Source organism: Oncorhynchus keta, chromosome 24 (assembly GCF_023373465.1).
Source record: "Oncorhynchus keta strain PuntledgeMale-10-30-2019 chromosome 24, Oket_V2, whole genome shotgun sequence".
NCBI lineage: Eukaryota > Metazoa > Chordata > Actinopteri > Salmoniformes > Salmonidae > Oncorhynchus > Oncorhynchus keta.
In genome coordinates this window covers 42,283,412-42,307,851 of record NC_068444.1, presented here as the reverse complement: position 1 = coordinate 42,307,851, position 24,440 = coordinate 42,283,412, and the positions used below count along the sequence as shown (strand labels likewise).

Genomic DNA, 24,440 nt, shown 5'->3' with positions numbered 1-24,440 from the left:
GTACTTATGACTATAGCCTGGTGGGTGCTGATATAAACTATATAATGAATGTTCTTATGACTATAGCCTGGCGGGTGATGATATAATCTATATAATGAATGTTCTTATGACTATAGCCTGGTGGGTGCTGATATAAACTGTATAATGAATGTATTTATGACTATAGCCTGGTGGGTGCTGATATAATCTATATAATGAATGTACTTATGACTATAGCCTGGTGGGTGCTGATATAAACTGTATAATGAATGTACTTATGACTATAGCCTGGTGGGTGCTGATATAAACTGTATAATGAATGTATTTATGACTATAGCCTGGTGGGTGCTGATATAATCTATATAATGAATGTTCTTATGACTATAGCCTGGTGGGTGCTGATATAAACTGTATAATGAATGTACTTTTGACTATAGCCTGGCGGGTGCTGATATAATCTATATAATGAATGTACTTATGACTATAGCCTGGTGGGTGTTGATATAATCTATATAATGAATGTACTTATGACTATAGCCTGGTGGGTGCTGATATAAACTGTATAATGAATGTACTTATGACTATAGCCTGGTGGGTGCTGATATAAACTGTATAATGAATGTATTTATGACTATAGCCTGGTGGGTGATGATATAATCTATATAATGAATGTACTTATGACTATAGCCTGGTGGGTGCTGATATAAACTGTATAATGAATGTATTTATGACTATAGCCTGGTGGGTGCTGATATAAACTGTATAATGAATGTATTTATGACTATAGCCTGGTGGGTGCTGATATAATCTATATAATGAATGTTCTTATGACTATAGCCTGGTGGGTGCTGATATAAACTGTATAATGAATGTATTTATGACTATAGCCTGGTGGGTGCTGATATAATCTATATAATGAATGTTCTTATGACTATAGCCTGGTGGGTGCTGATATAAACTGTATAATGAATGTACTTATGACTATAGCCTGGCGGGTGCTGATATAATCTATATAATGAATGTACTTATGACTATAGCCTGGTGGGTGCTGATATAATCTATATAATGAATGTACTTATGACTATAGCCTGGTGGGTGCTGATATAATCTATATAATGAATGTACTTGTGATTGCAGCCTGGTAGGGGCACCTATTATTTTTTAAGCAAATTGTCACAGTTGCGCCAACAATATAATCGGTTAAGTGATTTGTAGAGTGTTAAATGATTTGTGGAGGTGCTAAGCCAAAAAGAGTTGATCATTTACGTAAAGAGGAGTGACTATGTATGTTATGTAAAGATAAAACTGTATTAAAGGAGTGTGCTGAGGCTGGGAAAAACAGTTGATCCATGGACCAGCTCGGTTTGTTACTTTGTAATAAAGTCTACTTTGAATTAGAAAGATCCGTTATTTGAGAAATGTTATTGAACCAATATGTATATGACACTGTGTGTAAATAAAGCCGGAAAAGCCTGATTTTATGTGTTTCCATTTCAGGCAGTAAGGCAGCAAAAGGTGAACATTTTGAAAGGGACTGGTGACTTTCTATACCCGCTGTATATGGCAAGGTCTACAGACAATCACGGACTACAAAGGGAAAACCAGCCACACTGACGTCCTGTTTCCGGACAAGCTAAACACCTGAGGATCACACAGCACCACCAAAGTGGCAAGCTACCAAGGACTGTAGGTTCTCACTCTCTGTGGCCGATGTGAGTAAGAGATTTCTATCGGCCCAGACGGCATCCCTAGCCATGTCTTCAGTGTGCAGACCAGCTGGCTCCCTGTCCCAGTCTGTTGTCCCCAGTTGTTTCAAGATGAGATACACCTGCTGGAGCGCATGCTACGGATGGGTGTTGCCATCGTGACCTGTGAACTGAGATAAGGCGGAGCTTTACCTAGCATGGACTTGTAGATGACCTGGAGCCAGTGGGTCTGGCGACGAATATGTAGCGAGGGCCAGCCGACTAGAGCATACAGGTCGCAGTGGTGGGTGGTATAAGGTGCTTTAGTGACAAAACGGATGGCACTGTGATAAACTGCATCCAGTTTGCTGAGTAGAGTGTTGGAGGCAAATTTGTAGATGACATCGCCGAAGTCGAGGATCGGTAGGATAGTCAGTTTTACTAGGGTAAGTTTGGCGACGTGAGTGAAGGAGGCTTTGTTGCGGAATAGAAAGCCGACTCTAGATTTGATTTTCGATTGGAGATGTTTGATATGAGTCTGGAAGGTGAGTTTACAGTCTAGCCAGACACCTAGGTACTTATAGATGTCCACATATTCAAGGTCGGAACCATCCAGGGTGGTGATGCTGGTCAGGCGTGCGGGTGCAGGCAGCGAACGGTTGAAAAGCATGCATTTGGTATTACTAGCGTTTAAGAGCAGTTGGAGGCCACGGAAGGAGTGTTGTATGGCATTGAAGCTCGTTTGGAGGTTAGATAGCACAGTGTCCAAGGACGGGCCGGATGTATATAGAATGGTGTCGTCTGCGTAGAGGTGGATCAGGGAATCGCCCGCAGCAAGAGCAACATCATTGATATATACAGAGAAGAGAGTCGGCCCGAGGATTGAACCCTGTGGCACCCCCATAGAGACTGCCAGAGGACCGGACAGCATGCCCTCCGATTTGTCACACTGAACTCTGTCTGCAAAGTAGTTAGTGAACCAGGCACTAACTAAGGCAGTCATCCGAAAAACCGAGGCTACTGAGTCTGCCGATAAGAATATGGTGATTGACAGAGTCGAAAGCCTTGGCAAGGTCGATGAAGACGGCTTCACAGTACTGTCTTTTATCGATGGCGGTTATGATATCGTTTAGTACCTTGAGCGTGGCTGAGGTGCACCCGTGACCGGCTCGGAAACCAGATTGCACAGCGGAGAAGGTACGGTGGGATTCGAGATGGTCGGTGACCTGTTTGTTGACTTGGCTTTCGAAGACCTTAGATAGGCAGGTCAGGATGGATATAGGTCTGTAACAGTTTGGGTCCAGGGTGTCTCCCCCTTTGAAGAGGGGGATGACTGCAGCAGCTTTCCAATCCTTGGGGATCTCAGACGATATGAAAGAGAGGTTGAACAGGCTGGTAATAGGGGTTGCGACAATGGCGGCGGATAGTTTCAGAAATAGAGGGTCCAGATTGTCAAGCCCAGCTGATTTGTACGGGTCCAGGTTTTGCAGCTCTTTCAGAACGTCTGCTATCTGGATTTGGGTAATGGGGAACCTGGAGAGGCTTGGGCGAGTAGCTGCGGGAGAGCGGAACTGTTTGTTGAAAATGCTTGTTGAAGTTTTCGATCATCATGGATTTATCGGTGGTGACCGTGTTTCCTAGCCTCAGTGCAGTGGGCAGCTGGGAGGAGGTGCTCTTGTTCTCCATGGACTTCACAGTGTCCCAGAACTTTTTGGAGTTAGAGCTACAGGATGCAAATTTCTGCCTGAAGAAGCTGGCCTTAGCATTCCTGACTGACTGCGTGTATTGGTTCCTGAGCCAGGATTCAGACACGGCAAGGACATCAGGGTTAGCAGAGTGTGCTAAAGCAGTGAGTAAAACAAACTTAGGGAGGAGGCTTCTGATGTTGACATGCATGAAACCAAGGCTTTTTCGATCACAAATGAGGGTGCCTGGGGACATGCAGGGCCTGGGTTTACCTCCACATCACCCGCGGAACAGAGGAGGAGTAGAATGAGGGTGCGGCTAAAGGCTATCAAAACTGGTCGCCTAGAGCGTTGGGGACAGAGAATAAAAGGAGCAGACTTCTGGGCATGGTAGAATATATTCAGGGCATAATGCGCAGGCAGGGGTATGGTGGGGTGCGGGTACAGCGGAGGTAAGCCCAGGCACTGGGTGATGATTAGAGAGGTTGTATCACTGGACATGCTGGTTGTAATGGGTGAGGTCACCGCATGTGTGGGAGGTGGGACAAAGGAGGTATCAGGGGTATGAAGAGTGGAACTAGGGGCTCCATTGTAAACTAAAACAAGGATAACTAACCTGAACAACAGTATACAAGGCATATTGACATTTGAGAGAGACATACAGCGAGGCATACAGTAATCACAGGTGTTGAATTGGGAGAGCTAGCTAAAACAGTAGCTAAAACAGTAGTTGAGACAACAACAGCTAATCAGCTAGCACAACAACAGCAGGTAAAATGGCGTTGACTAGGCAGGGAGGGTCGGATTAACTACACACAGAGCCTGAGTGCGGCTGGGGCTGACAGATAAAACATAAACAAGCAGAATGGAGTACCGTGATTAATGGACAGTCCAGCATGCATCAGCTATGTAGCCAAGTGATCAGTGTCCAGGGCAGGGAAGCTAGACTGGCGAGTATTATCCAGGTTAAAAAAACTGGCTGGCTGTGCAGAAGGTAAAAGGTAAAAGCCGCTAGCAGTGGCTAACAATGACTAAATAGCTTGTAGCTAGTTAGCTGGTTAGCTTCTGGAGGTTCTTGAGTGTGTTCTAAAATTTAAAATAGTAGCGATTCCGTTTTAAATTTGTGTGAGGCAGGTTACCGGAAGGTATAAACAAATTAAAAATCGAAAAGAGATTGAAAGTAAATATGGGTCCAGTGAGTGGTTGGGACGCCGCGATTCAGATGGTTAGCAGGCCTGTGCTAACAAGCTAACAGTTAGTAGGCCGGGGCTAAACAAGGTAGCAGTTAGCGGACCGGGGCTAAACAAGCTAGCAGTTAGCAGGCCAAATTAGCAAGCAAGGAGATAGCAAGGGCTAGAAAGTTAGCCTTTGGGGGACGTCACGATGGGGTGAGTCTGTTTATGCCTCTTCCTGTGGTGACATCGATAGACCGGTCGTGGGTCCGGATATTGTAGCCCAGGAGTGTGCTTCGGTGGTAGCACAGGAGCTCTGGCCGGGCTAGCTTCAAGCTAAGTGGGTGGAAACGCTAGCCAGGAGTAATCATCCGGGGTTGCGGTTAGTTAGTTAGCTAGCTGTGAAGTTCCAGCTGAAAATGTTCCATTTGCGGTGGGAATCCGGTGGGAATCCGGGGATAAAAAAATAATAGGTCCGTTATGCTCTGTTATAGTTTGTGTTAATACATTGATCTTTATGGTATTTTGTAATTGTATATAGACATTTTTGACCATGCTTACTGCCAGTCAAGGTGAGTTCCCTGATCACTCAGTCTGTATTTTCAAACTTCCTGGTAGTTTGACATGAGAGAAAAGGTCATTCAAATAAAAAAAAGTGTGGGTAATGTTTTAGTCACTCAAAAGGCCATTTTACATGGGAATCGGAATGACTGTTCGGGACCTTTGAATATATGTGGGGAAGAATGCACAAGGGCACACTTCCAGTGAAAGGGCTATTATTGGAATGCTGTGAAGAAGCATTGTGGGTTGGTCAGGCACTGATGACAGGTAATTCAAACGCTTGAGCAGTTTGCCTGCTCTCATTTGTCTCGCTCTTGTATCTAAACCCAGTCTCATATAATAGCACAATTTATATACTACAAAAAAAAAACATTTTATATATAATTATTATGATTATTAAATATTATTAGTAGCGTCCATGCAGTATTGTGTTTTACTGTACAATTATGTTATTAATTGTACATTGACTTGTTAAACAAGCCAAACTGATTTCTTAACAGATGACACAACAGGCTCAAGTGTTCACCAAATTGAAAATGGGGATTGGCCAACACAGATAGAAGGAATGGATATGCCTTCAGCGAAGGATGATCAAACCCAATGGGAAGACCCATCTCTAAGTGATCAGAACTACAGTTCGGGTGATCATGTAAAGCCCACTCACTACCTGTTAGGCAGGGACACAGTGCCCAGCAGCACTTCTCTACAAAACCCTGCTGAGGAACAAAGTTAAACTGCTTTACAGAAGTGCAAGAATCTGGATTCAAGGGGGGAGTCATTTAGCCATTACTACGCCCAGAACACTATCAAGTACCTGGTGGCCATTGCACCTTGAGGTCCAGTGATGTTGATCTCCTCAGCATATGGAGGTAGATGTGGTGAAAAATATATAACATCGGATTCTGGGTTCCTGGGGTACCTCTGTCCAGGTGATGAGATCATGGCTGACCGGGGCTTCACAATGCATGATCTGCTACACGAGAGGAGGGTCAAATGAACAATTCCAGCCTTCACAAAAAGAGGTGCACAGCTGTCAGAGGAGGACATCACATGTACAAGATGGCTAGCTAATGTGAGGGTTCATGTGGAACGCATAATTCAAAGGCTCAAATGATTTAGAATCATCTCACAGATAGTGCCAATCAACCTCTCACCTAAAATGGACAAAATACTTTCATTCTATGCTGCCCTGTGTAACCTGCGTGGTGATATCACTCACCACGCAATACTTTGGATCTGTGCTGAATGAACTGACCAGTCAAATGTCGATTTCCAAATATGAATTAAAGTTGTCAAAAGTTATGTTAAATAAACTTCAATTCATTCTATAACAACTCAACTTAATTATTTGTTTTACATACTCATTAATATTAATAAAAAACAAAGCCACCAAAACAATTTCCACAATACTGTTGATGCATTAAGTCAGGCTTTTTAATTGAAAAACAATGTGTTAATAGTAACTGCAAACAGGAGAGACATCTGAATACATACTTCTACAGAGCTGGCCTATATATTTGTCACTCAGTGACAGTCTGCCTGCCTGATGCTCCTCAACAATAAATGGCAGCATTTGTGTTGAGTAGAATGCCTTCAACCTCAGGACAGCCTCTGCACAGAACTGTGCATCATAGGGAACAGGGATGACAACTTGCTGGAACGGAGTCCAGATGAGCACCTTACTTTCTCTCAGTCCTGTGCAAAATATAGCAATTTGCAGCTGCATGTGGTAGCCACGTGGCCCATGTGGTTGCAGTTTGGGTGTGCCTTCCTCCACCTTCACATCACAGGCTTTCCCATTAAAGACATCATCCAGAGAATCACAGCCCTTCCCCATGACAGGCACTTGATCTCCAACAGCTCCTTGGACTTCGGCATTCCGTCAGGGCTTGCAATAGCCATGGCTCTTCAACACTGACAGCAGTGCCTCTATGGTCCACAGAGTATCCAGTCTTCCAGCCACTGGGAGGCCATCAGCTCAGTATCTTTCCCGTAGTGAGTGACTGCATTCCCTCAGGAACCTGGGATACAGATGCTCCTGGAGAAACTTACCAGGGTTAGTGGATTCCCTGATAAGGACCTTCTTGGTTGAGCGTGCAGTAACTCAAAGCTTCCTTGAGTCATGCCACAAGTGTGAGGCACTCTGCTCCTTTGTCATCTGTTCCAAAGCAGTCGACTGGGTTTAGTCAGGTTTCACATTGTAGAAGGACAGGGACTTCTGGCAGTTGTAATTGACATGCTCTCCATGTGGCTGGGAAAAAGTAGAGACTATATTAAGTTATTATATGGAGTTAGAAAGCATTGAACAGAAGATACACACATCAGTTCAAATACATTAAAATGGTACAGCCACAAATAAACATTCCTTGATATTACAGTCGGTTCAGCATTAACAGACTGGCAGAGCAGACTCCCCACAGGCAGATTCAGGTGTCTCAGGCTCCTATTCAATTCCCCCTGTGAGTGGAATGCAAGAATGGGAGGCAGGGGTGGACATTCTGGACACTTTTCTTCATATTGGTCACTGGCCTTATGGTGTGTGAAGTCATTGCTGTTTAACCACTTTGGCTCAAGGTTCATCTGAGTCCCTGCATTCCATTGTCGATGCTCATCTGTGCAGGCTATGCTAGTTAGCCCACTGGACACTGCATTCTGCACCTGTGATAGAATGTTTGTTACAAAAAAAGACATTCAGAGAAAATGAGAAGATCCCATTATTAAGGAAAAGGTGACGACTATGTCATCAACATTCCAAAACAAATGCTTTTTATTGTAAACTTACCTTGGTATTGTTCCCAATGAGATGAGATCACTTATACTTACCATACTTTAGGCATTTACCCCCAACCACACGGATATTTTACAAACCTTATTCACCGAGAAAAACACCAAAGACACTAATAACACCAAAGAAATACATGTGATGCTGACATGTTAAAGTACATTATAAACCCTACTCACCTGGATAAGCCTACCTTGCTTCAGCAATGTGAGATTTGACAGGATACTTACTGATTCCCCACATTAATACAGCGGTTCTGTTCATCCACAAATACATGTCAACATAACCAATAAATCAAGACATTCTCAATTCAGCTTTCATCCAACAAAGTGTTTGGTCTAACTGCAATGTTTAGACTGACTATTTTATCATTCTGTGTCTAGATAAGGCAGTACTGCACACTTTCAAGACAAAGTAATGCAGAGATTGATCATATCATCTGAGAACTCTACCATAACGTTAGCCTATGGATTATAATAACTGTCACCACATCACATGTAGTCTGCTTGTATGCTGTAATCACTTATGTTAAGTAATGTTAGACATAGAAATACAAGTGGCTTTGCTTATTAGCCTACCTTCCACAAAATGGAGGCTGCATGACTTTCCAAGGCCAGCGTTGCATCCAGCCGTCTCTACTGGTTCATTGTTGGATACAAGTACCCAAACAGAGAGGTAAGAGCTGCTAGATTGGCTGGGCTGAACATCGGCTTTCAAAAATTCCAAGCCTTTTCCCTCCTCCTGGTGAAGCCATTTGTGTTTGTTCCCAATTGTGTGCCATCTTTTGTTTTTGTTTATTTGTTAATGATGCACGTTCGATGTAATTCACTAGTGTTGACGGAAGTTGTGAAACGGAAACACAAACACAATCTCGTTTGAATGGAACTGGGTCAAGTGGGCGTGTCTACATAAGTCGAATATAGTGCTTACTTTTGACCAGAGTTAAGTCCATAGGGCCAATTACATTCTGTAATTGCATTTTTGTCCCCCCCTAGTTTTATAATTGGAATGTAATACAAAACGAGGCAACGTTGTGCTTTAGGACCATGCGAAAGCCTCAGAGCGGTAGGGTAAGCTGTTTGGAGTGTTTATCTGACTGGAAAACAAAAAAATGTTATGTCCCCCATTTCTAAGGTTTGTGAAATGAAAATGTTTAGTTATATTCCATGATATTCTTAAAATATATGTGTTGACTGAATATAAGCAGCAAGTGATGTGTGCTAAATAAACAAGTTGATGGCTCAGTCATATGGCCTCATCTACAAGGCACAGATCAAATACAACTCAAAAACAGGTTTCACATATTTTCAAGACCTGAGCTATTTAATTGGTTTGTTTTATTTATCACATTTACTTATGGAATGTTCCTGAATATACAACAACAATGGAAAGAAGCTGATAGAGCATCTGGTGGAGCATGGAGTGAAAGTGTGCTGTACTGTAAGTACGTTACAACACTGTGGGACAGGTAGAAATGGTTTAGCAGCCTGACAATAAATTGGAATACAAAAGAAGCCATCCACCCTTAATGTCAGGTTGTTTTCTTTTCACTGAATCTCTGTTAGGATATTGGTTAGGCTACAATTAGGCTGTGGAATAATGTAGCCTAAATAAATAAAGAGTAAGCCTATTATTTTGCTCAACCCCATACAGTAAAGGCAACTCCAAATGCCCGCAGAGGTTGTGAAATACATTATGAACACGAGACTCACATGTTGCAGTTCATTTATTGTTTAATTATTCAAGGCTCCTGTTATTCTGTTTAATATAAATAAAAATGCTTGAATTAATGGATTATATATATATCGAAGAACACTAGAGGTCATGGGGCAATTATCAGATCAAATGTGAGGACAAAACAGTTAATCTGATACAAGACTATCAATATCACAGACCTGCTTTGCCCTAACGAAAAATGCACCAATTTACAAATATGTCAATTTATTATAATCAACATAATAATCAAATCAACCTTATAATAGGTAATGATTTATATATTTCCAAAAGAAAGACACATTTACAGGATTTGTTCATCAACATCTTTATGTTTTTGTTAATAAAATAATAGTTGTAGGCTTGGCAGTGTTACGGATTAATGTTTTCAGTTGATGCCAAACAAGTTTGATCGGGTTAAAATCAGGAGACCTACAATTTTTTTTTAGATGTACCGTAGGTCTCTTGTAGGCGAGGTGGGTCTCACTAGTGTTGAGTAATGTGCTGTTGTAGGTTTACTTACTCTGCTGGAGTCTTGACCCAGTTTATGGTCTCATTTGCAATGCAAACCCAGGCGGCAGTGTGTTTTGAGTCATTGTCTGCATTTGAGAGAGATTGCCCATCATCATAGCTACAGTATGTGCAATAGCCTAATCAAAGTGAGGACGTGGGAGGTCTGCTGTATACTTATGGTCTATTGTAACCTGGACTCATACCTTTCCAGTACTCTTCACCCCACCCTTAACTCCGCCATTAACTTCTTCGGCATAGGGGGCAGCATTTTCACTTTTGGATAAATAGCGTGCCCAAATTCAACTTCCTGCTACTCATCCCCAGAATATAAGATATGCATATTATTAGTAGATTTGGATAGAAAACACTCTGAAGTTTCTAAAATTGTTGGAATCATGTCTGAGTATAACAAAACGTATGTAGCAGGCAAAACCCAGAGGACAAACCATTCAGAATATAAAAAAATTGAGGTCACTGTCTATTCAATTAGTTTTCATTGGGAAACTGGCAGTTCCTACCGCTTCCACTGGATGTCACCAGTCTTTAGAAATTGATTGAGGTTATTCCTTTGTGTAATGAAGAAGTACGGCCATCTGAATGACTGTCACTTGAAGTGTACTTTTTGAGAGAGGCGGCGCATGACTCAAAAAAGTTGTTAGTTTGTTGTCTTCCTGTATTGAACACAGATAGTCCCGTCTTCAATTTGATCGATTATTAACGTTTAGAAATACCTAAAGCTGTATTACAAAAGTAGTTTGAAATGTTTTGGCAAAGTTTACAGGTAACTTTTGAGATATTTTGTAGTGATGGTGCGCAAATTGGAAGCTGTGTTTTTCTGGATCAAACGCGCCCAAATAAATGGACATTTTGGATATATATCGATGGAATAAATCGAACAAAAGGGCCATTTGTGATGTTTATGGGACATATTGGAGTGACAACAAAAGAAGCTCGCCAAAGGTAAGGCATGATTTATATTTTATTTCTGCGTTTTGTGTCGCGCCTGCAGGTTTGAAATATGCTACTCCCTCTTTGTTTACTGTTGTGCTATTATCAGATAATAGCATCTTGTGCTTTCGCCGAAAAGCCTTTTTGAAATCTGACATGTTGGCTGGATTCACTACATGTGTAGCTTTAGTTTGGTATCTTACATGTGTGATTTAATGAAAGTTTGATTTTTACAATATTTTATTTGAATTTGGCGCTATGCATTTTCCCTGGCTATTGGCCAAGTGGGACGCAAGCGTCCCCAATACCATAAGAAATTAGGGCAAATCTGGTCTGTAATAGGACGGGAGGGGGTTCTCACCTAGCTCGGCTCTTAGAATATTCTTCAATATAGGTTGAATAGTCTATTGTTCAGCTATTAGCCCCCCTCCCTAACTTGCATCAAATGGATATATTTTTGTCGAGAGCAAAACTTGATTTTTAAGTTCAAATTACATTTTCTGAAAGCAACTTTATTTTTCAATCAAAAATACTTGTTCTGAAAGCAAAAATGAAGCTTCAAAGTAAAAACAAAAGTGCAATTAATATTTTGTAATAGAGCACAAAACTTCATGCATTTTATTCTCCCCAAAATATTTTGAGAACAAAAAATGTACTTGAAAACAAAACTCAAATTTGATTTCGCTATCAACCAGCCTCTACTTTGGCCATTGTTTGAGTGTCAGTTTGGCATCTCAATCTCAAGCTAACCAAAAGCATTTCGCTACGGAAGCCTGTTTTCGCCATTTTCATATGAATTAATCTAACTTCTTTCATGGCAACTCATAAGCAGGCCTTGTCCTATTTGTTTCATAGTCGATATATAATCATAGTTCATGACAGTGTAACGGTTAGCTTTTTTTTTACAGAAGGATGAAAGAACACAATATGTCTGTCAGGGATTGCTATTCTGATATGTCAGATGAGGAGTTAGACCAGAAAGTCAGAGCCATTAAGGCAAGGATGCCCCATGCAGGCTTTAGAATGTTCAAAGGAAGTCTCAGAGCAATGGGCCACCATGTACAATGGAAAAGAGTTAGGGAGTCTTCGTAGCATTTAGATGGTGCCCCATCCGGGCTTTAGAATATTAAAAGGAAGTCTCAGAGCAATGGGCCACCATGTACAATGGAAAAGAGTTAGGGAGTCTTCGTAGCATTTAGATGGTGCCCCATCCGGGCTTTAGAATATTCAAAGGAGGTCTCAGAGCAATGGGCCACCATGTACAATGGAAAAGAGTTAGGGGGTCTTTGCAGTGGGTAGATGGTGCAGGAATCATTGCCCGAATGATCGAGCTTCATTGCATTGCTCTGCAAAAATACTTTGTTCCTGCCCCCCTGTCTCTCGTCCACATTGATACAAATCATAAATTAATAAGCTACTAAGATGTATAATGTCTCCCTCAAATCTCCCTCAAATCTAAGAAGTTATTTCAACTTTTTTTTCCCGACTTATGCGTAGATACATTTTCAATGATGTATTAAATTGGGGTTGATCTTCAACTGGTAATACATATATAATGAAGGAGGTTAATAGGTTAAACATTTCACTTTTAGTTCCAATGCTTTTTTTCAAGACACAACAGGTATATTATTTTGTATACATATTGCAAAAGTCCCATCACCTAATGAACAACCATAATGTCAGTCTGGTGTTAGACATCTGCTTCTTTTAGATTGAACGGTCATATCTCAGTTATTGTTTTCATATCTGAAAAAAATAAGCTATTTTCTTTACTTTCAGAGTGCGAGCTGATCAAGGGGTTGAACATGTAGATATTGTCAGATGTTCACTGTCAGAGGAACATGCCGTGGAAGCTTTTTTGCTGGCAAAATTACCTCTGTCCATAACCAGAGGTAATTAAACTGTTCTGTGTCATTTTGCTCTCTTTCTCTCTGCCTGTCTTGTTGTACATGGAACCTTTCTAACATATGCACTGTTTGGAGGAAGAAGGATACCTTGACCTGTCGAATTCTATCCACCTCTTCTGTGTGGGATATGTGTTCCTACTTTGTCTGCGGGCATATCTGCAGCATTTGGAATAATCACCCTTTAAGTACAGAAGCGAATCTGACACCTCACCCGCTGTGGCATAACGAAATGCTCCAAACACCTGTACACATTTTTGTTTTTGCCTTAGCCCTACACAGCTGATTCAAATGATCAAGTCATCATCAAGCTTCATGTGGTATTTATGTCTAATAATGACATTATCTTCTATGGTTTGTCCACATGCCTGTTTTTCAGTATAAAGTACTCTGTAGCCACTTAGTGTGGACACCAGGTGACACACACACACAACAACAGTCTTTCTTCTTCACTTCATCCCTCTCCCACTTCTCCTTAAATCCTCTAGTTAATATCAGCTGTGTTGATGAACCCCTCACGCATCTCAACTAGCTGACACAAGGGCACAGCATGATCACAGGTGAGAGGTCACTTGGTCAGGTCAACAGGAAGTATTATTAAAGAGATGCTTTACATTGAAATACATATAGAGATGTAGTAGTCCCAGCGTTAATGATCCAAGGTCAGTTTTTCATTTCACCTCCTGATGGTTATGAAGACTGACCGTGTTAGAATAAAAAAAAACAAGGCTTAATCATGCTCTCTCTCTATCCATCCATCTGTCTGTCATCTGTAGGTATATTTTGATGTGAGAGAGGACTCCAGTCCCATCATCGCCACCTCACCCACTCTTAAAACTTCTTAAGGCTAGGGGGTACTATTTTAACGTCCAGATGAAAAGTGTAAAAAGTAAACTGCCTGCTACTCTGGCCCAGAAGCTAGGATATGCATATATTTGGATTTGGATAGAATACACTCTAGAGTTTCAAAAACAGTTATAATTATGTCTGTGAGTATAACAGAACTTATTTGGCAGGCGAAACCCAGAGGACAAACCATCCAGGATCTTTTTTTTTAGGTCACTTTCTTTTCAATAGATTTTCTATGTGGATGAAGATTTCTAAGGCACTTGCTTGCAGTTTCGATCACTTCCACTAGATGTCAACAGTCTCTAGAAATTGGTTGATGTTTTTCCTTTGAGAAATGAAGAAGTAGCCATTTCCTTTCTGAGAGTCAAGCCAAGTGTACTGTTGTGGTTCCACTTTGTTTTCGTCCGGAATTGAACACAGTTTATTCCGTCTTAAATTTTATTGATTGTTTAAGTTTAAAAATACCTAAAGTTGAATCAGGAAAGTTGTTTGAAACGTTTGGATCAAGTTTACAGGTAACTTATTAGATACTTTGCAGTCATGTGGCGCGAGTTGGAACCGGTGTATTTTCTGACTCAAACGCGCCAAATAAATTGATATTTTGGGGATATAACGACGGACTTTACGAACAAAAGGCCCATTTGTACTGTGATGTACTCAACTCGTGGACATATTGGAGTGCCAACAGAAGATCTTCATAGGTAAGGCATGAATTATATCCTTATTTCTGGCTTTTGTGTCGCGCCTGGCAGGTTGAAATATGATTTTTATGTGTTTGTTTGATGGGGTGCTGTCCTCAGATAATAACATAATTTGCTTTCGCCGTTAATACTTTTTAAAATCTGACACTGTAGCTGGATTAACAAGAAGTTAAATCTTTAAACCGATGTGTAACACTTGTATGATTTATGAATTATTATTATGAATATTTCTGTTTTTGTATTTGGCGCGCTGCAATTTCACTGGGTGTTGTCAAATCAATCCCGTTAATGGGGATTGGCGCGCGAAGGGATCACTAAGAAGTTTAACTTCTTATGGCTGTAAGTCGCTCTGGATAAGAGCGTCTGCTAAATGACTTAAATGTAAATGTAAATGTAATGGCTGGGGGACAGTATTGAGTAGCTTGGATGAATAAGTTGCCCAAAGTAAACGGCCTGCTCCTCAGTCTCAGTTTCTAATATATGCATATTATTAATATTGGATAGAAAACACTCTAACGTTTCTAAAACTGTTTGAATGATGTCTGTGAGTATAACAGAACTCATATAGCAGGCAAAATCCTGAGGAGAAATGAAAACAGGAAGTGAGAAATCTGAGCTTTGTATGTATTCACCAGAGTCCCCAATGAAATCCCATTGAGATATTAATGATGTTGCACTGCCTAGGGGTTCCACTAGATGTCAAACATAAATAGAAATTGTAATGAGACTTCGATGGTGTTGTGGGAGTGAATGATAGCAGAATGAATCAGGTGTCTATCAAGCAGCCATTTTCTGATCACGCTTATTCCTCATGGTATTCACTTGCGTTCCATTGCTCACGAAGACAAGAAGGAATACTCAGGTTGGAACTTTATTGAAGCTATATGTTAAAAACATCCTAATGATTGATTCTGTACTTAGTTTGAAATGTTTCTCCAAACGCGCTAACAAAAGAAGGTATTTGGACATAAATAACGGACATTTTCGAACAAAACAAACATTTATTGTGGACCTGGGATTCCTGGAGTGCTTTCTGATGTAGATCATCAAAGGGAATATTTATCATGTAATTTCTTGTTTATGTTGACGTCAACATGGCGGCTATTGTGACATGTGTTTCTGAGCGCTGTCTCAGATAATTGCATGGCTGGCTTATTCCGTAAAGTATTTTTGAAATCATACACAGCGGTTAAATTAAGGAGAGATATATCTATAATTCCATGTGTATAACTTGTATTATCATATACATTTATGATGAGTATTTCTGTTGAATGATGTGGCTATGCAAAATCACTGGATGTTTTTGGATCTAGTGAATGTAACGCGCCAATGTAAACTCATATTTTGATAAATATGAACTTTATCAAACAAAGCATACATGTATTGTGTAACATAAAGTCCTATTAGTGTCATCTGATGAAGATCATCAAAGGTTAGTGATTCATTTTATCTCTATTTGTGCTTTTTGAAAGTCCTCTCTTTGGCTGGAAAAAAAAATTCTGAGTTTTTCTTTGGCTATATGTGGTGACCTAACATAATTGTTTGTGGTGCTTTTGCTGTAAAGCATATTTGAAATCGGACACTGTGGTGGCATTAACAACGAGAATAGCCTTAAGATGGTATGAGATACATGTATGTTTGAGTAATGTTAATTATGAGATTTTTGATGTTTTGAAAATGGCGCCCTACACTTTGACTGGCTGTTGTCATATCGCTCCGGTTAACGGGATTGAAGCCATAAGAATTTTTTTCAATAACCTTCGGGCCAACTGGGGGCCCATGGCCGGTTAGGGGACACCGCTAGAGACACTATGTAATTGTGATGAACTGAGAGAATATTAGGGTAGCACTGTAATTCATATGCGGTCTGCCTCTGTTCTTACCTCTTTCCTTTTTCTGTCTTCTATAGCTCTCTCCGCACCTCGACTTTCTTCCTCATTTTATAAGTGCATTGAAGTACAGATTGAACTTGCATTTATAATATTACAATTAACATAATTGTAATGCATTTATGTATTTATAACACCTGGATAATGAACTTCTTTCATTAAAGCGTTTCACATTCTCCACTGGTTTAAATTAATTATCTCATACTATCCTGTGTCCTCAGAATAATGCAGATGAAAGGAGTTAGATATGCATATTTTTTTCTGTATTCATGAATTACAATTCAGTCTTAACTTAAATCACGTATCTAGTCTATTGCATAGTTACAATGCGTAATCATTGATGTCCCCGGAGCAGGAGTGGTAAACACTGTTGAAGTGTATAATTGTAATACATACATGCAGACACAGCATCATTCAACAAATGGTATTGGATATAACTGAAAAAGAATGTCAGAGATTCATACCTGAACCACACCTTAATTTGCCAAGGAAGAGTACATGATCAGTGAATATATTCAATGTAAAGGCTACAATGTGGGGATCTCATGCATGGTAATAACTACAGTACATGTGTATATAGGACTTGTATCCTTGGCACAATAAAGTAATAATATTCTACTCAATCCATAGGCTTAATTTATGCCATTCAGACTTGAAGTTGATTCAACAACTATAATAGCTGAGGTTCATAGATTGGTTCTGAACCTAACATTTTAGGGTCCATACACAGATTGGCTGCATGATGTAGCTAGCTACACATCCATAGGAATACAGTTATTTTTATCCTCCACTAACACAATAAGCAAGTAACTATTTAGCTAGTTAAGTCACTTCAGCTGCATTGCACGGCAAGGCAATCTTACACAATTGTACATTCCATTTGCAGTAAATGCTTTAGCGAGCTAAATTCTTTACATCCACTGTTTCTCAAGATGACAGCCTGGTTTGCTGGTTCTCTCAGGAGTCCCTGTCACGCCCTGACCATAGAGACCCTTGTCTCTCTATGGTGTAGTAGGTCAGGGTGTGACTAGGGGGTATTCTAGTTTATAATTTCTATGTTGGTGTTTTGTATGATTCCCAATTAGAAGCAGCTGGTAATTGTTGTCTCTAATTGGGGATCATATTTAACCTTTTATAACTAGGGGGCGCTATTTTAATTTTTGGATGAAAAATGTTCCCGTTTTAAACAAGATATTTTGTCACGAAAAGATGCTCGACTATGCATATAATTGACAGCTTTGGAAAGAAAACTCTGACGTTTCCAAAACTGCAAAGATATGATGTCACAGAAACAACCCAGATAAAAATCCAATCAGGAAGTGCCGCATTTTTTGAAACCGCCTCATGGCAATGACTCCTTATATGGCTGTGGAGGAGCTAGGAGTCAAGGTGTCTGCAGCATTGTGACGTATTTGTAGGCATATCATTGGAAGATTAACCATAAGAGACTACATCTACCAGGTGGTCGCTTGGTGTCCTCAGTCGCAATTATCGCGTAATCTCCAGCTGCAGTATTTTTCCGTTTGCCTCTGATGAGAAACCAACTGTCACTAATTATTTTTCATCGAATAGAATTGTGAAAAACACCTTGAGGATTGATTCTAAACAACGTTTGCCATGTTTCTGTCGATATTATGAAGCTAATTTGGAAAAAAGTTTGGCGTTGCAGTGACTGCATTTTCGTTTTTTTTTCTTAGCCAAATGTGATGAACTAAACGGAGCTATTTCTCTTACACAAATAATCTTTTTGGAAAAAATGAACATTTGCTATCTAACAGAGTCTCGTCATTGAAAACATCCGAAGTTCGTCAAAGGTAAATATTTTATTTGAATGCTTTTCTTGTTTTTGTGAAAATGTTGCCTGCTGAATGCTAGGCTTAATGCTATGCTAAGCTATCAATACTATTACACAAATGCTTGTGTAGCTTTGGTTGAAAAGCATATTTTGAAAATCTGAGATGACAGTGTTGTTAACAAAAGGCTAAGCTTGTGTTTCAATATTTATTTCATTTCATTTGCGATTTTCATGAATAGGAAACGTGGCGTTGTGGTAATGAGCTTGAGGCTATGATTACGCTCCCGGATACGGGTTTGGAGTCACAAGAAGTTAAGTAGATATCTCCCACCTGTGTTGGTAGGATATTGTTTTGTTTGTGCATGTGCACCACATAGTCACGTTTAGTTGTTCGTTTATTGATTTATTGTTTTTTCTTTAAGTTTCACTTTGCAATAAATATGTGGAACTCAACATCCGCTGCGCCTTGGTCCCGTTCTTGCACCATGGTCCCATTCCTACGACAACCGTGACAGTCAGTAAAACATTAAACAACACAAATTATAATGTCATACTCACGTCATAACGCCAGCTAACTTGCTAAATAGCGATTTTTGTAAATAAACTTTGTGACAAAAAAATCTGCACAATATTAATCTCATATGTACATTTTTTACTTGACTCGTTATGATGTTGTATTTGCTTCCACTGTAATGTTTTGTCAGCCATCTTTGCTGAAGAAAGTCACCAGGGGTGGGTGGCTCGCGTCAAATTCGTCATTGGACCCACACGATATGATTGGTCATATAAAAACATTGTGACCCACATGCATAATGAGTGCTCTAACTCCCCCTTGTGGTGGTCTGGAGCAATGAAGCCGTGGCACTGGGTACCTCTAAGCCCTGCGGTGTAAGTTCACAACTTTTAAAGGAGGAACCACTGTAGGACAGCAGCCTCGAAGCTGTAGGATAGCGTAACCGGCTGCAAGATGGCCTTGATGTACTGACATCGCCTTCTGGATGATAGTGGGGGGAATAGGCCGTGGCTCGGGTGGTGGATGCCCTTTATGATCTTTTAAGCCTTCTTGTGACATCCGTTGCTGTAGGTGTCCTGGAGGGCAGGTAGTTGACCATGGTGAAGCATTGGCCAGACCGCACCACCCTCTAGAGAGCCCTCTAGAGAGCCCTGCGGTTGTGGGCGGTGCAGTTACCTTAACAGGCGGTGATACAGCCCGACATGATGTTCTCAATTGTGCATCTGTAAAAGTTTTAAGGTTTTATGGGCCAAGACAAATTTCTTCAGCCTCCAGAGGTTCAATAGGTGCTGTTGCGCCTTCTTCACCACACTGTCTGTGTGGGTGGACGATTTCAGATAGTCAATGATGTGTACACTGAGGAACTTGAAACTTTCCACATTCTCCACTGTGGTCAAGCTGATGTGGATAGGGGCGTACTCCCTCTGCTGTTTCCTGAAGTCCACGATCAGCTCCTTTGTTTTGTTGATGTTGAGTGAGAGGTTTTTTCCTGGCACCACTCTCCCAGGGCCCTCACCTCCTCCCTGTAGGCTGTTTCGTCATTGTTGGTAATCAGGCCTACTACCGCTGTGTCATCTGCAAACTTGATGATTGAGTTGGAAGCATGGGTAGCCATTTAGTCATGGGTGAACAGGGAGTACAGGAGAGGGCTGAGTACGCACCCTTGTGGGGCCGATCAGCAAAGTGGCGGTGTTGTTTCCTACCTTCACCACCTGGGGGTGGCCCGTCAGGAAGTCCAAGACCCAGTTGCACAGGCGGGGTTCAAACCCAGGGCCCGAACTTAATGATGAGTTTGGAGGGTACTATCGTGTTGAATGCTGAGCTATAGTCAATGAACAGCATTCTTACATAGTTATTCCTCTTATCCAGAAGGGATAGAGCAGTGTGCAGTGTGATGGCAATCGCGTCATCTGTGGATCTATTGGGGGAAGTAAGCAAATTGAAGTGGGTCAAGGTGATATGATTCTTAACTAGCCTCTCAAAGCACTTCATGATGACAGAAGTGATTGCTACGGGGCAATAGTCATTTAGTTCAGTTTAGAGTCACAAAAAACACAAATAGAGATACAATTAATCACTAACCTTTGATCATCTTCATCAGATGACACTCATAGGACTTCATGTTACACAATACATGTATGTTTCGTTTGATAAAGTTCATATTTATCAAAATATGATTTTACATTATTGGCACGTTACATTCACTAGTTCCAAAAACATCCAGTGATTTTGCATAGCCACAACATTCAACAGAAATACTAATTTCTCACTACTCTGCAAGCATGACACTCCAACCGGTTTCCCAGTTAGATATTTTTTGAGTTTCCTAGTTCAGCCCGAGCACATCATACTTTTTTTGGACACGTATTTAAATTGATTGTTTTTCTCACCCATCTCCACACAATATCCCATAATGACAAAGTGTTTGCAGATTTATTGAAAATGAAATACAGAAATATATAATTTACATAAGTATTTACACCCCTGAGTCAATACATGTTAGAATCACTTTTGGCAGCGATTATAGCTGTGTTTTCTTTCTGGCTAAGTCTCTAGGACCTTTCCACACCTGGATTGTGCAACATTTGTCCATTATTCATTTGTACATTTTTCAACCTCTGTCAAATTGGTTGTTGATCATTCCTAGCCAACCATTCTCAGGTCTTGCCATAGTTTTATGAGTAGATTTAAGTCAAAACTGTAACTTAGCCACTCAGGAACATTCACTGTTTTCTTGGTAAGCAACTCCAGTTTAGATGTGGCCTTGTGTTTTAGGCTATTGTCCTGCTGTCTGGTGGAAAGCAACCAGTGTTTCCTCTATGATTTTGCCTATGCTTAGCTCCATTGCATTTCTTTTTAACCGGAAAAACTCCCCCGTCCTTAATATTTACAAGCATACCCATTACATGATGCAGCCAAAATGTGGTGAGTGGTACTCAGTAATGTGTTGTATTGGATTTGCCACAAACATAAAACTTAGTATTCAGGACAAAAAGTGAATTGCTTTGCAACATTTTTTAAAATGTAGTGCCTTGTTACAAACAGGATGCATATTTTGGAATATTTTTTATTCTGTATAGGCTTCCTTCTTTTCTCTCTGTCAATTAGGATAGTATTGTGGATTAACTACAATCCATCCTCAGTTTTCTCCTAACACAGCCATTAAACTCTGTAACTGTTTTAAAGTCAGCATTGACCTCACGGTGAAATTCCCTGAACAAAGCATTACGCAGAGTGCAACATTTGCACACTCCCTACAAACTTTTTGAAAAAAACTGCTGAGATGGGACTGCAGGTAGTACCATCCCAGACCGCTTTAGGAGAACAGCCACACCATTCCTTGCAACTGGGTCTTGATCAAGCAGCACTTTTGAGACGGGCCCTTGGACCCCAGGTGGAAGGGATTGTTCCAGATTCTGCTGACCACCCAGACTGCAGTGAAGTACCAGAGTCAAAATGCTTGGCTCCATGCCTCCCACTGCAAGAGAGTCCCAGAGCCAGAGGAACCTGAGACGACTTCTGCTGGAAAGCGGTAAAGGCACTGCAGTAAATCTGGGACTGGTATCATGCCTGGCCCTGTTTATATTACTAGAGTCCAGTGAAGCAGGGCCAGGAGATCCAGAGAGAATGGTCATTACCACCATGTTGACCAATATGATTGTGCCCTTTGTCAAAGGAGTGATTGTCACATTTGCAAAGGTAAACCCTGTACTCCCTTAAATCCTTGTAAATTATGTTTCTTATTTTCATTGTTAGTAACGCAAGTTTCTGAAGCCTCTGATTGGAGATAGAGAAGATAACGTTTCCCTTTGATTGATTGCTGGTATAGTTGTGCTTATGTAAGTCTCCATAGCAAAAAAGGGGGAATTGCGAAGGAATAATTAAGCTTAATGACAATTGTGTTAGACAACTGTACTGTGTGCTTTAAAGTTATTATCCAAGTTGAAATAGAACTGGACAAATCTGGATTTGAGGTAGGGGAGTATGAGGAGGAGGGGGGCGGTGAATATCACTTGGATACCTACAGTATATGTATGTCTTATACGATAGATAAGCTTGCCAATAATTAGAGAATACTGATCTAAACCACATATTCCTAAGGTAAAATGTATTTGTGTCTAAGAGAGTTCAATGCTGGACTCCCCTGCACAGGTCACTATTGAATAAACTCTGGGTGAATGTTTAACAGTTCTCAACTACAAGAGCTGATTTTTCTACCACATTAGCGCACACACAGACACAGACACATCACACCACCCTCACACGCGCAACCACACACACACACACACACACATAGAGACTCACCTGCAGTGCCTGTGTACTCCTGCTACTGTCTCAATGATGGAGCACTCGCCCTCATTCAGGCAGAAGGCCAGGTCCTTGTCGTCGATGCATGACTTGAAGATATCTGAACGCAGACTAGGGGATGTGGGAGCCACTGTGAAAAGGAGCGAGAGAAAGAGAGATGTTACTGGTTGTCACAAAGAGACAATTTGCTTTGGGTAACGTATACACTTCAGAACCACAGCAAAAACGACAACATTTGTTTATTAAGAAAGAAAGACAACAGAGAGGGGGAGAGGGAGAGCGAGAGATGTGCCCAAAATGAGCAAAAAAGACTGCAATTCTATACTACTGTATTTCTGCCAGGAGTACTTTATTATTTCTTGATTTGGCTAATTGTATGAACAGTAAAAAAAAAATTAAAAATGTTTAGACAAGTATCTTGGCCCTATGATCATGGACTATATCATTAAACATGCATCATACATGCAGCTTCCATACACACTGACAAGGTTACTTGGGAGCTTATGGTGCTACGTTGATATGAATAATATTCAGTAGCAGGTGTCACAATACAGCCGGTCAGAATCAATAGGTTAATGGAGAGGAGCTAAGTAGACACTGCAGTCTCTCTCCACTCCTTCCTGTTAATCATCAACGTTGTTGACACCAACTGTAGTAAGGAGAGATACACAGATACATGAACAATCCTGTCTGCATCAACTCAGTATTCATTTGTTGAATGGGAAATCATTATTTGTTCACTAAGGAGGCTTTGATATACAGATTATCAGAATAATGCAAACATTTGATGTATAGCACATCAACAATATGGATACTCCACAAAAAAAATGTTTTGGTTAAAAATTAGCAGTTGTTTTGTCGTAGGTGTTGGAGGTGGAACTGAATTACAGCTGTCAAATCCACAAGTGGCTCCCAGCATTATATGGAAAGTGGACATTGCCATTGGCTGTATGGAGTCACATGAACAGAAATCCCATGCAGGCTTGTTTACAAGTTGAACACTAAAATATGAGATGTAGTCTACACCTCGGTTAGGATGATAGAAATCCTCAATTATTTCTATATAGCCTAAACTCTCTCACACTGACCTTCTAACATGAGTGGAGCGGGTGGGACTTTGTGACAATGATGCAAGAGCAGCTGACTGCTCCCAACACAGTTCCACCTCCAACACCTCTTATCTGCGGTAGCTGCCAACATCGGGTGAAATTGCAGAGCGCGGAATTCAAACTACAGAATTATAAATATTTAACTTTCATAAAATCAAAGTGTAATACATCGAAATAAAGCTTAACTTCTTGTTAATCCAGCCGCCGAGTCAGATTTCAAAAAGGCTTTACGGCGAAAGCACACCATGCATTTATCTGAGGACAGCGCCCCGTCTACAAAACCATGAAAAACATATTTCAACCAGGCAGGTGCGACACGAAAGTAAAAAATTGCGATATAAAAAATGCCTTACCTTTGAGGATCATCTTCTGTTGGCACTCCAAAAGGTCCCAGTTACATCACAAATGGTCCTTTTGTTCGATAATGTCCTTTATATCCATAAAAACTCAGTTTAGCTGGCGCTTCAGTCAATAATCCACCCAGTTTCCCTCCATCAATATGCATACAAAATGAATCCCAAACGTTACTAATAAACTTTTCCAAACAAGTCAAACAATGTTTATATTCAAACCTTAGGTACCCTAATACGTTCTCCTAATCTCAGTTTGTTACCTGTATAAAAGACACCTGTCCACAGAAGCAATCAATCAGATTCCAAACTCTCCACCATGGCCAAGACCAAAGAACTCTCCAAGGATGTCAGAGACAAGATTGTAGACCTACACAAGGCTGGAATGGGCTACAAGACCATTGCCAAGCAGCTTGGTGAGAAGGTGACAACAGTTAGTGCGATTATTAGCAAATGGAAGAAACACAAAAGAACTGTCAATCTC

At 40.7% G+C, this 24,440-nt stretch overlaps 1 protein-coding gene across 1 annotated transcript in view; it reads right to left on the bottom strand.

Annotated features, from left to right (window-relative positions):
- The window catches only part of LOC118357574 (pro-neuregulin-3, membrane-bound isoform-like), a 275,876-nt gene that overhangs the window by 145,846 nt on the left and 105,590 nt on the right, over positions 1 to 24,440 (bottom strand). Inside the window, exon 2 of the mRNA XM_035734822.2 lies at positions 22,495 to 22,627. Within this exon, the coding sequence (XP_035590715.1) occupies positions 22,495 to 22,627 (133 nt within the window). The remainder of the gene's footprint in view (positions 1 to 22,494; positions 22,628 to 24,440) is intronic.